We start from the raw sequence: 16,535 nt of genomic DNA, 5'->3' as shown, positions 1-16,535 counted from the left end.
TCTGTCTCTGTCTCTCTCTCTCTGTCTCTCTCTCTCTCTGTCTCTCTGTCTCTCTCTCTCTCTCTCTCTGTCTCTCTCTCTCTCTGTCTCTCTCTCTGTCTCTCTCTCTCTCTCTCTATATATATATATATATATATATATATATATATATATATATATATATATATAAAAGTTCCAGTTATCATCATCGTCATCATTATTAAACTTCAGTCACCAGGCCTCCAGTGTGGTTTTGGTTTCATTCCCTGAGCCTTCTATTATACTTTTGTTGAATTCAAGCAATATTTATAGTACAATACAGGGGTATTCTGGTGTTTAACAACTAGGCTCTCCAGGGGAAAAAATCTTTATATATATATATATATATGTGTGTGTGTGTGTGTGTGTGTGTGTGTGTGTGTGTGTTATATACACACTCAAATTTAATCTGCATTACTAATACTTTCTTAAGTCTATATAATCAAAATATAATATTGATCTATATAATCAAAAAAATAAATCAAACCCTAATTTGTAGCAGTTGCTAATTTCTGAGGTGTAAATGTTTACCATGAAAATTTAACAACCAGCTTATGAGAACTAGTTAGAACTATTCTACTGTTCATTAGTCTTGTCTTTGACACATAATGACTATGTGGCACTGGGCAAATCTCTAAATTTCTCAGTGTTCTAGGCAAGAATATAGATTGTAGAGAAGATACTGAACTACATTGGTAGGAGTTACCTCACCTGGGAGTTCCCTATACCAATGAAATCCCAGTCCCTATCTCCTTAAGATCAACTAGCCATCAAAAATTCTTCCCATTTATAAAAGTGGACTAGTATATTCTTATTTCACCTGTCTCTTATTTTCTCTGTTGTCCAATGTAGTCAGTCACAGAATTATGTATGTCCATCCTTTATAAATGATTGGCCCCCAGGGGATGCTCACCCCAGCCACTTCCCTCCTTCTCTTTCCTCTGCCACAGGTTTGGATTGCCATCTGCTTTTTTCTCTTTCCCTTTTACTGCTAAAATAATTCTTTCCCTCATTTCATTCTGTTCCCATTCCTCACCTCAGTCTTGGTTGGCATCTATAGTATCAGAACTGGTAGGAGCAAAAGAGGAGGAGAGACCATGATGAACTCAAACAGCTACTCTTCTCAGTACCACATACACACATGCACATGTGCACAGTGCAATGGAGGGTGGTAATGAAGGGATAGTCTGTTATGGTACACTTTGCTATATACTGAATGTTAAATCATTTTTCTAAGTGTGAATCTTGATTCTAGTAAGTGATTGCCTTGTGAGAGAAAGGATTCTAAGTTCTCTGAAACAACCTTAAAGCAAGAAATTAGTGACAGTCAGCATCTAGGTCAGGTACAGGTGTCCCCAGTGTAAATAAGCTTTAAAATGTGTCTCTCCTTTTAGTTCTGCCACTAAGACAGCATCCAAGGAAGCTCCACCAAGAGGTGCCAGGGTCAGAACAAGTCAATAAGCTTTTTATTAAGGGCTCAGTACGTGCCAGGTGCTGCGATAGCTGTATAAGTGGAGAAGTATATAATGGATAATGGAGTTGCCTTCTTATGTATTCTATAAGCAGTTAACTCCAATGCTCTCTTTCCATTCTAAAAGTTTCAATATCTTATTGAAAGAGCTCATGTAATCTTTTATTCCACGTATGTGTTTCCTTCTTCCAGGAATATTTGGTGAATTGGATCTTCATGGAATCACACGTGCAGTATATAAAACGAAGCTCTCAGAAACAGCCCTGGCAGGTTCCAAAGTCATATCACTGATGGATGCTGTCGATTGGGAGGTAGAGACAATACTTGGTCATAGAAACAAAGAAGCATGTTTGTAAAAGTTGTCTCATCTGTTCATAGACAATTCTCTTTAGAATAGGAAAAAAAAACATTTATTTGTATATGCAGTTATTATGCTAAAACAGATTGATCATCATAGAACTGTTCTTTACTTGGGTTCCAAGTCACCTTAGAGAATGGAATGACGTCTGCCAAAGTCATTTCTTCTCCATTTTGCCTTAAATGAAAGCATGCAGATTTTCTAGGATAAACAAAGATTTGTTTATTGAATTGTTACATTAAAAATGTTCCCTTATGAATAGTTTATATACTAAATGTAAAATAAAAAAGTCCAAATATTCAAATGCATTTTGCACCTAGCTTGGTTATTTCTCTTCATCCTTTTGTCATTTAACATTTCAAAGCTTCGGGGAAATGATAGACCAAGTTCAAAACTTTTTTTTTTAATACTCATGTCACATGAGGGTTTTCAACATAATGGAGAAAAATCCCTACATCAAATAGTATTTTGTATAATATTGCAAAATTAAACACCTGAGATCATAAAATACAGTCCATTTGATTCACTCATATTCTGTTTTAGTAGAAGAAGAAGAAAAAAAAGAAAAAATCTGTCTCGGTCTCGTGACAAGGGTTAGTTTACCATGAATGAATGAATGAAAAATCCCTGAATAAAAACTTACCATGTGTCAAACACTGTAATTAATCATTGAAGAGACAAATAGAATACAATAAAATCAATTATTATTATTACTTTGCTATTTTCTGTAACTGAAAAGTGGAAAAAAATGTCTTTTCAGGAAAAATTTAGAGGATCTTTTTATTGTAGATTTCTCTTTGCAACATGTTAGGCACAATTGGTGATATGCTGACAAATGTTGACAACTGACTTTCAAAAAAAAAGCATGCATGACACACTTTTAAATTTAATCTGCATTATTAACATTTTCTCCATTACTAAACAATCAATAAACCAAGCCCCAATGTATAGAGTTTGCTGATTTTTGAAATGTAAATGCTCAAACTAAGAATTTAACAAGAATTTCCCAAGGGGGTGAGAGCTGGCTCCACCACACTCCTGAAAAATCTGGCCCCGAAAAGGGATAGATTATATCACTTTCTAGATACTTTGTGAGCCTAAGATTATGGTCCTTGCCAACTACATTTTAACAACATTCAACAGGATCAAATAATCAATTTGAAGTACTAGTTCTTACTGAATCCCAGCATGAATAAACCCTGGTGAGTCTTTAATATAAATATTGACAAATATGTTTTTGTCTGTTTTATTGCACAGTGTTATGGATAATCTCTCAAAATGATGAAATGAGATATAGGAAAAAGTCAGAGATGATTTAAAAGAACTAGTTACTCAAACCAGACCTTGTTACAGTTAGAGAACTGAATTTCCTCTTTTTTTCTAGTGCTAAGCTGTGCTAATCACTGCCATAACTAACTAAAATTCTATGGTTTCTCTTATAATTATAAAACTACAATAACTCACTATGCACATTAAATTCTGCTTGAAAGTGATTCTTGAATTTTTGCCTTGAATTTTTATAAGGTGGGAGAAGATATTGTGATAACAACCACAAGCTATGATTCCAGACAGACAGAAACCAGAAGAATTACCCAAATCCTGGCTGATCAAAGAAGTGTTATCCTAAATGATTCTCTTTCTTATACTCACATTGGTAGGTTATTTTATAGCAAAAAAAAAACTATAACTAAAATGTTATTAAATATTCACATTTACAAGAGGAAGGGATAGAATAGGATGAAAAGCTTGTGTCATACGATGTACAATTATAAGAGTTGTTATTGTTCAGTCATGTCTGACTCTTCATGACTCCATTTAGGGTTTTCTTGGCAAAGATACTGGAGTGGTTTGCCATTTCCTTCTCCAGATCATTTTTACAAATGAAGAAACTGAGGAAAACAGTGTTAAGTTACTTTTCCAGGGTAAGTGTCTGAAACCAGATTTGAACTCAGAAAGAGCAGTCTTACCGACTCCAGAACCCAGCACTCTATCCATTGTGCCACCTAGCTGCCCATAACAAACTTTAGAGGTTGTCTAATTCAAATTCCTAGTCTTAGAAATAAAGTGAGGTCCAAAGATGTTAAGTGTTTTATCTGAGGTTACACAATAGTAAATAGATGAGTCAAGATTTGAACTCAGATCTTCTGACTCAAATGAAGTACTGTCTTAATGTTATGATAGTTTAAATCACTTGGAAGTTATGAAACAGAGGAATTAAAATGTAAGTAACCACTCCAACAAAGTACATTAGAGAAGTATTTCCTTAATTTTTTTTAACCACATATTTTGATTTTTATGTACAGGCTGTGCTTAGCCTGGCTTTTTATCTCTCAAGATGGTAATTTCAAAGCCAAAAAAAATTCAGCAGATTTTATCATTTGCATTTTAATTAGAAAGGGCTTTGCATAGAAATTGTCTTGTACCATTTTTTTTAATTGAGGCAAATCTTTCAAGAATGTGAGTTTCTTAACAAAAAAACCCCACAGGATCATATCATAGATGTGGAGGTGGAAGGGCTATCAGGGACCATCTAGCCCAGCTTCTTTATTTTGCATATGAGCAAACTGAAGCTAAGGAGGTGACGACTTGCAAAGGTCACACAGGTAGTATATATTAGAGGTGGGATTTGTACCTCAAATTCTAGAATGTGTCCTTTTCATGAGCTATAAGGGTTGTATTCTAGGCTTCAAGTTCTATAGATCAAATCAACTTGTCAAAGATTCCTACTCCCCCTTAAAGTTGATCTAGGATGCTCCACTTTTCACCTTTGACTAATTCTCTAGTTATTGAACTCTCATCTCAGTGTACCATGCTTTCTGACCTTCTCTGGTTCCAGAACCTCTATGCTTCCCTGAATTTAGATTTAATTACCTTCCCCCTCATACTCTACTTTCTGACAATCTCTACATCATCAGAAGCTGGATGGCTCCAATAGGTGAGTTTTTTTGCCCAAGTTAGTTGGAAACCAGACCTACATGGCAATTCCTGTAATCTCTCTGCCATGCCCCCTGTATTCAATTATATATCCCTATTCACCAGCATCCTTTTACATGTTGTCTTTCCCCATTAGAATGGATGGTTCTTGACATCAGGCACAGCTTTAAATTTATCCTCAGTGCTTTGTTCAATACATGTCACATAGCAAGCATCTAATAAACGTCCCATTCATTTTTCTCTTTTTTTCATAGCCAGGGTACCTGGATACCCTAATGTGGTAACTGTTTCATTTTTCCCTTATCCCTATTATTACAGATTATATCCCATATTACAGATGATAAGGATAACTCTTCCAGAATTCTATCAATTGACAAACATTTATTAAGTACATACTATATGCCAGTGTGTTGAGTTCCCTCCCAGGGGAAAAATGATACAAATTCATAAATAATACACCAGGATAAGATCATTAATATATATATATATACACATATATATATTCTAACTTAGTCTATATCTGTAATTCTTCATGCTAAAGTTAGTCAATAACCCCTTCTAGGAGGCTCTACACCACCCCATCGGGTTTTTTCATGGCCCCAAAAGAAAATGGTGTCTCCTACCCTGGAACCTCCCTTTAATTTGAAATAGCTCCATCTGAATTGAATTCAGTGGTCTCAGATTCACTCTCAGACAAACAGGAAACTTGCTGGTTGTATGGAAGATTTGTGGGTTATATGCCCACATTCTTGCTGAATCATTTACTTTCTGACTTTTCTTTAGAGCCCCTCTTCATGCTTGCCCCTGACCGAGAGGAAAAAAGCAAATACAAAACAGCTGAAGACAGAGTTCCCATCAATGCCAAATAGAATATAACCGATCTTCAAAAATAAGCTTTGTTACCAAACACATAACTTTAAATAAACTCAACCATTTCTTATTACTTGCACTGAATATCAGAAATTAAATTGGATTTTCAGTAGATAGCAAAAAATGAGGGAAATTTTACATAGAAAGAGAATTGGACATAGAGTTTGAGGTCCTGGGGTCAAGTTACAGCTTTGCCACTAGTGACTCCTTTTTTTTTTTTTTGCCTTTTGGAGGGCAACTGGGATTAAGTAACTTGCCCAAGGTTACACGGCTAGTTTTTCGTGTGTGTGTGTGTGAAGTGTCTGAAGCCAGAACCAAACTCGGGTCCTCCTAACTCCAGGGCCTGCGCTTTTACTCACTGTACCACCTAGCGCCCGCCACCCCCCCCCCCCCCCAGTAAGTGACTCTTTAACCTTGAACTCATTGGTAAACTTAGCAAGTTGGACTAGATGGTCTCTATTATTGCTTCAAGTTGCAAAATTCTAGGATAACATATTCATATTCATTTAATAACATCTATCATTCTGGACTTAATGTAATCTAATTAGATTCACGGGGGGGGGGGGCAGCGGGGAGCACGCGCGCACACAGGGTTAGCCAGGTTTGTTTAATTATTGATGTAATTTTTTTTTCAATTATGTGGCTGGTAAAATCCTTTCCACTTTGCAAATTCTGTAATTGCATGATTCTGTGGATAATATACAATGCTATAAGGTACATGAGGCAAACTAAGGCATTGACTTTAGGCAAGCTTAAACAATTTGTCATTTTGGTAAATCATTTAACCACCCTATTTAATTTCCTCATCTATCAAAATGATAATGTTTCTTAATTCACCACACAGCCATATTTTAGTGATTAATTTGAGATGATTACAAGCTACCTCTAAGAACTAATAAGTAGTAACTCTGAAATAGTTGATTATATTCATAGTATTGAAATAATTTTGAAGAAATATTTTAGTTATGTTTCAGTCTGTAAAAAAATGTGACAGTTTCAATATGCAAAAACCCATGTTTTAATATGTAAATCAACATGGTTAAGTTTTAATTTACTGTACATTTATGCTGACATTTTACAAATAGAAAGGTCTTTACCATATTACTTTGGAAAGAAAATTGACTCATAAAAATAGCTGTTACTTAATATCAATAACTGAATAACTTAAATTTTTGTTGCAGCTGAAAGATATCAGATACAAGGCACAGGCCAGAACTACACATTGGCAGCTGATGTTGGTATACTGAGCAGGAATATTAAAATAATTGGTGAAGATTATCCAGGTCTGTTCAAGGAATCCTTTGGAGCACGAGTGTTGGTCAGCTCATTCACTGAAAACATGGTGACTTACAAAGGTATTGTTAACTCAATGCAAATTTGGCTTGTTTTCTAAATTAGTTGGGGGCTGGGGAGGTGGGTTTTAAATTGATACAATCATTCAACAAGTACTTATGACTATGTACTATGTCCCAGGTACTGTGCTAAGCACTGGGGATATAAACACAAAGAGGGAAATAAGCTTATGTTTTGATTGAGGAGACAGAAAGTATATATACAATGTAAATATAATTTAATAAACACAAATATATACAAAGGAGTTAAATACAAAGTGGTGTAAGTAGGAGGGCTCTAGCAATTGGAAAGGCTTCATTCATGCAGAAAAGTCATACTTTTGTTATGTCATAAAGGAAGAGACAGAGGTGAGGATGTGAGAGAGAGAGAGAGAGAGAGAGAGAGAGAGAGAGAGAGAGAGAGAGAGAGAGAGTGAGTCATGGATAAGAAATAAAGAGAAGGCCAATTTGACCACATTGGGGAGTAATGTCCAGTGAGGCTAGAAAGATAGGTTGGGGCCAGATTGTGAAGAGTTTTAAAAACTAAATAGGAAAGTTTCTATATAATAGAGAACTGGCCAATATAAGAGTCCAGTCCTTGAGAGCCTGTGCATTGCCTGATACAATTCTTCATGGGTAAAGCCAGCACTCTCCACTATATATGCCCCAAAGCAAGCTCCCTCTACTTTCAGCTGGAGAATTGTACTGTGTATGCTCCTGAAGACTGGGTTCTCATTGACCAGTTCCCACTGTATATATCTCAACATAAAGGCAATAGGAAGCTATTGAAATTTATTGAGTATCTTTCAAATATCCATTGGGCAGACATTTATTGGGCTCTTACTAAGCACAAAACATCATGCTAAGTAAGAATAGCGATAAACTCTAACCACATCCTAGTAGGGTGATACGCACAGATAACTCAAATTAAAGATAGAACAAAAATATAATAAGGGGGTTTAAGGTGCTATGACTCCTCAGAGGATGGAGAGGTTCCTTTCAGTGGTGTGATCAGGGGAAACTTGATGGAAGAGATAACATATAGGTTGGACCTTGAAAGGGTGGGAAAGAGGCAGTTGACAGTTGCTGGGGAAGAACATTTCAAATATAAAAGAATAGCTTTAGCAAAAGCACAGTTAGGAAAAGGCAGAGTATGTGAATAAAGAGAAGTCAAGTTTGACTGCAGCTCAGGGTTACATATGCAGGTGAAAAGCAGGAAATGAAGCTGGAATGGTGGTTTCCCATGTAATCAAAGAGGGCTTTGAATGCCGGATTAAGAAATTCTGACAGTTCTAGCTTTAGGGAGATTAATCTGGCAACACTGGAGGTCTCTAAACTTGAGATCTCATAAGGTTCTAAGATCTGAACACTGTGGAAGAGATGGAAGACTCTCAAGATAAAATCAGTTAGGAGGCCAACATAAAAGACTGGAAGAGAAGTAATGACAATCCAAAATAGGCTTGTGGACATGGGAATGATGAAAAGGGTTTATAGACCTTACTGAAAGAAAGAATCAACAGGTCTATGGTTATTTGTGTCGTGTTATCTATCTCCCTACTAGCAATAACATTTGTTTTGTCATAAAAATTTCATAAGCATGTTTTCCCTTCAATGCTTGATAAGAGATTTTGAACAAGACATAGCCTAATCCTATATTACATTCCTTTCCAAGGTGATAGCACTCTATTATTCAATACTTTTGAGGGTACGATAGATATGAGACCATATAGCTATATCTACATGCAGCCCACATTTTTCCATCTTGCTCAAATAAATATTAGGAAAAACTATCAAAAGCTCTACTGAGATTGGTGAATACTGGGTCAAAAAGCAGAAAAAGATGCTGTGAAACTACAGACTCCCTTTTAAAAATGCATGTCTTCCTCTGCTCTCCTCCCATCTTGCTGTTCTCCAGGACTTTCCAAAGAATACTGACAATTATTCAACAACCTTATCTATCAGTCTATTTTAGTTCATTAGGATATATTTTTATGAGTCTGATACCTTGGACATGTTCAAAATGACTAGATACAATCTCCTCACTTTTCATGATCTTCATTTCCTTTGACAACATGCTTCTTCTGCCCTATCAAACTACAAAGGAGAAAAATAGGAATTGAGTAGTTCTTTCTCAGTTTTATATCTTAATATCACACCATGATTACCAAGGAATGGTCTATCATTTCCCTGTTCTTGGATGAAACCCTTTTTTAAACTGTTAATGTAGCTGTCTGGCATTCTGTGTTTTCTTCCATCTTGTCTGTATATCTTTTTTTAAATCTGAGTTCAGTATTTATATTGATTTATTTAGCTACCCTTTCATCTTCCCAGGATATTTGGTGATTTTATTGTCACCATTTCATTTTTAAGAGCTTCCCATTCCTCTTTGGCTATCTCAAACAACTATATAAATGCTACCTATTATTATTTTGTTGACAATCATAATAATTGATGTTTACATAATCCTCTAAGGTTTGCAAAGCACTTTACATAAATGATTTCATCTGATCCTTACAATTGTATGTAGCAATTATTTGTATAATTATCTCCTTTTTACAGATCAGGAAATGAGGCTCAGACAGGCTAAGTATTATGTTTGTGGTCATTGTCAGGGCCAGGATTTGAACTTAGGTCTTCCCAATTCCAAATCCAGCATTTGTTCAGAAGCAGCTAAGTAGTACAGTGAATCGAATACTGAAGTTCACCTCCAGCCTCACACACTATATTTGTCTGACCCTGCACAAGTCACTTTATGCTTGCTTAGTTTCCTAATACACAAAATAGATATAATAGCACTTACTTCCCAGGGTTGTTGAAAGGACAAAATCAAGGCCTTCTCAATTCTAAGTCTAACATCTATTCTACAATATCACACTTTCAGAAGTTTAGGCCTTGGGACTTTTTTTTCCCCTGAAAAAAATTGAAATCTTCTTTGCCAAAGTTGTCATGTCTGACAATGCCAAACCTTCCTAACTATGCTGAGTTACCTTAACTTTAATGTAACATCATAGATTTCTACCAAGGTTTCTATCACTACCACTTCATCAACCAATTCTTTATTATTAATCAGAATTCATACTAGAGTAGCATTTACCCTCATGTTTTCCTCTTCCCTTATGGGAGATGAAATTGTAAGCAAGTCACACTTTTCAGGTGCTCCTTTTTTTTAAGCCAGAATACAACTTTCAGCTTCAGGTGTGGACAGCGTATGTGCTGGGTGTGCAGATACACCTGGGTCAGTCTCTATGCATGCCTGTACTTTTTGCCAAGTCAAGTCAACAAGCTCTTACACTGCTTGCCATATGGCAGGCACTATGAGAAGTACTGGGAATACACAAATACAAATGGAAAGAATTACTGTCCTCAAAGAACTTCTATTCTAATGAAGGAAAACAGTACTTAAAAGGAAGTTGAGATACAACACAGGAACACAGTAGATAAATATAGTTGAAGTGCCCCATCATTATCTTGCCTCTGTGACCTTTTTAAAATCAGTATTCAGAAAGCATCATCTTTAAATGCTGTTAGGTCAGAATTGGGGTGGTGATTTTGTTTTTTTGGTTTTTTTTAATCTTCTTTCACATAAAATTATTAAGGTACAAGAAATGAAACTTCAGTTGTTCCAGAAAAAGACTTCATTTCTCATTCGGAGCACATGCAAAAGAAAAAGTGGACTGTTCAGCCCTGAGTTAGAAAAGAAACAGGAACTGAAAAATAGACTGCAGGAACAGAAGCAATAGGGGTTAAGAAACTTGCAAATTCCATTTCTACCAACTATATAGCTTCCTACTCTGCTCTCAGCCAGTATCAACTCTAAAGGAAAGCAGAAATTATGATAAACCAGCAGGGATTGTTCAAGAATAGGTTGTGCTAGCCTACAGGGAATGTTGACCCCTAGACTTAAGGAAGTCATTTGATGAAGTCTCTCACAGGTATTCTGGATAAGATGGAGGTAATAGATTTAAAGGTGGTAGGACCTCTGAGTTCATCTAATTCAACTCCTCCATTCTACTAATGAGAACCTGAAAGATCAAAGGACTCCCCAAGATTACACAGATAGTAACTAGAAGAGCTAGAATCTGAATTGAGATCCTCTGATTCCAAATTTGTCACTGTTTACTTTTTTACCATAATTGCCTTTCTAGAACAGTGGTAGCTAAATGATAATACAACCAGTAGATTAAAAAGTGACAATATGATTGGAACCAAATTATCAAGCTGGGCATATCTCTAGCAAAATGCAACTCCATCCTAGTCCATGTTCTATACAAAATTTTCAAAGAATGGCATGCTTATCACGTTTACAGATGACATCAAGCTGAGGGGAATCTATAGGTTTGGTCTCAGAACTAAGATCTAAAAAGACTTTGATAAGCTAAAATAATAGAGCAATCACAATTCTTTACTGTGATATTTCCCAAGCCTCTGTCTTTGTTTTTTTTCTCTTTATACTCTTTAGAGTCTTTGAGATGTATAAATGATAGATAGAAACATAGATAAGGGGGGAGGGGGAGAGAGAGGGGGGGAGAGAGAGAGGGAGAGAGAGAGAGAGAATATGAAATGTCCTAGAATCTTACCACTTACTGTCTCTCTAAATACTTTCTTTCCCCCATTGACCATTCATTTAGAATACGTATTCTGCCTTCCCTACCTACAAGAGATAGATCTGCTTAGAGAAAGATGACAAGAAAAAACTTTAAAATGGGTTTTTACCATTGAGCTTCTCTCAAGGGGCAGTGTTGGTCCTATTCATTGCCTCTCCTTCTCCCCTTGTAGTTCCTTCCTGATCTCCTAAAATCTAGCTTTTGATTTCATATTTCTATGTATCTTTCTTCACCAAAGTTTATTGTCACCTCTTTTGGCCAAATCCAAAAATGTCATCCCTTTCTCAGTATCTCTATAGCATTAGTATTTTCTTTCTCCTTCCCTTCTTCTTAGCTGACTTCTGGAAAAATCAGTCAGTTTAATCAATCAGTAAGCTTTTATTAAGTACCTACTATGTGTGTCAGTCACTAGAAAGCTCCTTTTTGTTATGTTCCTACCACTTCTGATATACATAGTATACAAATAGTGATCAAAAATACTAACAGCAATCCAAAACATCAGAATTTAAATTTGAGTAAAATAACATCTTCTGGTTTGTTTGGGCACAAGGAAGCAAAGTAAAAATAGGTCAATTTAAGTTTCCATCTTTAAAGAATTTTATTCATTCTTTTTATACTATTTTAATGTATATATTTCACAGGAAAACCATATAACTCAGTATGTATTTCCCTTAGGAAATGCAAGAATCAGTAATGTTGAATTTTATCACTGTGGTCAGGAAGGTTACAGAGACAATACGGATCCAAGATATTCTCTGGCTTTTCTTAATCTTGGACAGGTTTGTATTTTTATATGTATATAAAAACACACACACACATATATACATATATATTTATACAGATACATAAATGTTTATAATTGATTTAAATAACTACCTTTTAAATTAATAGTTTAACAAGTGCTCAGATACCATAATAAATTTCCTATTACTTTTTTTAAAAAAGCAATCAGAAGTCTATTTCATTTGAGTAATTTGCTTTAGGTCAGTGAGAGAAAAAGATTTTTGAAAGTGAAGAGGTTAAGACTTTGTTTTATATTCCATAGTTCTTTATTTACTTTGTATTACCACAAAATATTTTCCCAAATGAGAATATATTAAATGAAATTAACTTTGTCCAAATTATCATCTTTTAGAAAGAGAGGTAATTTGTTTACTAAAAAAAAATGGAGGGAATTGTTACTTAAATAGTGTCTTCAAAATGTAGTGGTAATAATTTGGTTTTTTAATTAGGATTTAAGCAAAGACAGCCTAAAGAGAGAGATCATGAAATAGTTTTTTAAAAAATATTCTATACTGAGTCAAGAGACCTGGGTTCTACTCCTGGTTCTTTTACTCACAAATTATGTAATAGCAAACAAGCATCTTATGTCTATGGACCTTTCTTTCTTTATCTGTGAAATAATAATGTTGGACTAGAATATAATGAACTCCCTTTTAGCTCTAAAAGTCTAAGCTAAACAGATTTTGCAGACATATGTAGAATATATATATGCGAATATATGTATAGGAATATAGGCATATATTCAGAACACATATCATATATATATATACATATATATGTAAAAGCTAGATCTCTTAATATAAAGGAAAACATTTTTTTGCTTTTTCCCCCCAAGAGGTTTATTCTGAAAATATATGTACTGCAAATATATTTTTTCTTCAAATGAATTTAATCTTCACTTCAAACATGTAAGCTGAGTCCCAATGTCTTTTTTTTTAATAGGTTCAAGAGTATGGCTCATCTTATGTCCATGGTTGTGCTTTTCACAATGGTTTTGCTCCAGCAATTGGTGTGTTTGGTACTGATGAATTGGACATTGAGGATAACATCATTTATTTAACAGTGGGGGAAGGTAAAATAAATGTTTTGGTCTGAATCTTACATTTAGGTTTCATGTTCCATTAAACTTATAGAAAAGGGAAGAAATTATTACTGGTCATAACTGATGGTTTGACATCAATGTAGACTGAATACAAAGTATTTTAACAATGTGTCATAAATATAAATAATTATCAGATTTTAGTTTGAAAATATAAAATGATTACTTATTAATGAGGCATATTCTATGCTCAGTCTGATTCAGATCATTTCATTGATTCTACCCAAAGGTCAGAATTGAGTGAAGTATTTGTGACCTATAAAAATGCAACAAAACGAACTTTACTCATATTAAACAATAAAAAGGACATAATCCTAAGATTTAAAACACAGTAACAGGTAAAATGGTTAATCCCCTCCATCTCTGCAATCATATTAGCAACCTGCCATAGTAGGTCAGTAATACCATTCCCTACATGTTTATAGGAACAACTGACATCAGCATCCTGTAGACTGGCCCCTGTATGCTTCAGGAGGCAAGGAAGCCCAACAGCCTCTCTGCCCACTTAAAAACTATCCCAGCCCACATAACAGTTGGCATTCTTTCCACAAGACAAGATTATTATTCTTTATTCACTAGTCATCTATTTTCCCTCCATCCATAGTAAAGATAAATACTATAATTTTCTCTGTAAGACAAAATGAATATAAAGTACTAAAGACCCCAAATTGGCAAAAATAACTTTAATGGTAATTTTATTTCTCTACTTTATGTATTTTCTTTTAATTTGCAGGCTTAAAGATATGGGGAAATGGCAATCGAATACGAGGGAATTTGGTCAGTTTTTCAGTTTGGCCAGGAACATATCAAAACAGAAAAGAACTAACTTCAACACTGTGGCATGCAGCAATTGAGGTACTAAGAAGGAAGCTATAATTTCATGAAGTTAGAAGGGACCTTAGAGGTTATGCAATTCAGCTCTCTACATGATGCATGAGTCTGTTGAATATCTTCACTGAAAGAAAATTTATCACACAAAGGCAGCCAGTTCAGTGTCCTAGGGAAAACCTATGTTGCCTAGATGGTAATTGATGCAGTGCTATGATAGGTCAAATTCAATTATGTTTCTCTTATAGACACAGAGAGAGATCGTGGCAGAGTAAACTGAGTCCTGAACTTGCAGTCAGAGTAGAGCTGTATTCAAAGTCTTCATCTGACATTTATGAACTGTGTGGTTATGAAGGGAGTGTTTACACCAAAAAACTCATTGGAAATTGAACTGTAGAGCTTTGTATAAATGTGAATGATGAGGAGGGGGCATATAAAGAAGAAAAGAAGGATAATACTACAGGTTTTGAGTCTCCTTTTTCTTTGTTTTGTTTTTGCTTTTTTTTTTTTTTTGGAGGGCAATTGGGGTTAAGTGACTTGCCCAAAGTCACATGGTTCTTAAGTGTATCAAGCGTCTGAGGCTGGATTTGAACTCAGGTCCTCCTGAGTCCAGGGCCGTTGCTCTATTAACTGCACCACCTAGCTGCCCCCTCTCCTTTTTCTTAATATTAATTCATACAATTTTTTCTCACTTTATCACTTCCACCTCTAAAATTTTCCATTGCTTTCAAATTCTAAATATTTGGTTATGATCTCAGGTCTAGGGCTAAATTGGTAAAGTCCTAAACATGTCTACACTGCTCTCATAGTTTCCTTAGCTGCAAAATGAGGGTCCCTAAAGTCTTTAATATTCCTTCTGGGTATAAATACTACATGATTTTATAAAGTTTTTTATTTATAAAAATTATAAAAAATGTTTATTTATAAAATAAAAAATTATAATTTACTAATATCTTCCTACTATTATTACATTTGACCTCTCTTAGATACCTTGAAGTTTGTGGAATATGTTGTCAAAATTATTTGACTCAAAGTGGAATGGAATTAGGAGAAGGGAAGTACAGTATAGAGAAGAACAGGATTTGGGGGGCAGAAGCTACAATATCCCTTCGTCTTTGTATGTTTTTCCTTTGATGTAACATTGATCATTTGATCACTTCCCCATGTTTCAGAAATGATAAGGGTTATATGTTTTTATTTTATCCTCTTATTTTTCTTAACTTATGAAAATATCCATTTTAGTAAATATGTTCAACAGGAACTAGCTTTTATTCGAATCTATTTAATTTAAAAGAATTAATTTTAATGGCTGTAATAAGGCTTAATAACCCTTTATAATTATGTCCATATTCTTCTTTAGCAAGTAAGTCAAATGGATAACAAAATAGAAGCCCAAACAAGTAAAAGAAATACTCAGGAATGTAACACTACTTTTAATAGAGTGGAATTGGACATAAGGCAGGTTAATCATAAAGTCTATCAAAAGGAGTTTAGTTACTAAAATATCAGAAGTCTTTCATGAGGTAGTTTCAACCTAAGAGGCAATCCTAGGAACCTTGAAAATAGCATTATTCCAGGATTCCAGTGTAATTTAATAGCATAACTTAAACTTGAATTGGATGAGTAATCAATTTTAATTGTTTTATCTTTTACAATGGAGACAAAGATGGTATGTTTTGTAATGTACAAATGGAACATTATAGAGGAATCTACATATTGTGTAAGTTCTGTTATATGGTTACCTAACCCAAAGTATTTCCTTTATTTTTTTACTAGATAAATATGGGTACCAATACAGTATTACAGGATAATGTCGTTGCAGGATTTGAAAGAATTGGCTACCATATTGATGGTGAACCATGTCCAGGTAAATTATTTGATACACAGCATATCCATAGCATAGACCATCTACCATTTGATTGAAGGAAAAGTAATATCAGTATAATTCAGTAGGCGATATCACTTCTTCCTATTACAGAGCAGGCTGAGTGAGTGAAATTGTTCCAAGATAATATGGAATCCCAAAGAAAATTGGCTACTTTTTAGGGGAATTTTATTAAAATGTGTGTTCCAAACATCTTACACAATCAATATCTCTGGCTTAAATACACAAAAAACCATTGTCTACTTGGACCTATAGTGAATCCATTCTCTTTATTTGGAAGATAGATGATAGATAGTTAGATAGATAGATAGATAGATAGATAGATAGATAGATAGATAGATAGATAGATAGATA

At 34.7% G+C, this 16,535-nt stretch overlaps 1 protein-coding gene across 1 annotated transcript in view; it reads left to right on the top strand.

The window, feature by feature from the left end:
• Nucleotides 1–16,535, top strand: part of PKHD1L1 (PKHD1 like 1) — a 222,093-nt gene that overhangs the window by 162,816 nt on the left and 42,742 nt on the right. Inside the window, exons 57-63 of the mRNA XM_069081363.1 lie at nucleotides 1,682–1,800; nucleotides 3,372–3,501; nucleotides 6,833–7,006; nucleotides 12,262–12,365; nucleotides 13,312–13,441; nucleotides 14,202–14,323; nucleotides 16,073–16,163. Of these exons, the coding sequence (XP_068937464.1) occupies nucleotides 1,682–1,800; nucleotides 3,372–3,501; nucleotides 6,833–7,006; nucleotides 12,262–12,365; nucleotides 13,312–13,441; nucleotides 14,202–14,323; nucleotides 16,073–16,163 (870 nt within the window). The remainder of the gene's footprint in view (nucleotides 1–1,681; nucleotides 1,801–3,371; nucleotides 3,502–6,832; nucleotides 7,007–12,261; nucleotides 12,366–13,311; nucleotides 13,442–14,201; nucleotides 14,324–16,072; nucleotides 16,164–16,535) is intronic.

This window comes from Petaurus breviceps, unplaced genomic scaffold (assembly GCF_028583685.1).
Source record: "Petaurus breviceps papuanus isolate PSGF00001 unplaced genomic scaffold, PetGlider_PUasm1.0 98, whole genome shotgun sequence".
Lineage (NCBI taxonomy): Eukaryota > Metazoa > Chordata > Mammalia > Diprotodontia > Petauridae > Petaurus > Petaurus breviceps.
Note: the sequence above shows the minus strand (reverse complement) of the source record. Positions and strands in the feature narration are given on the sequence as shown.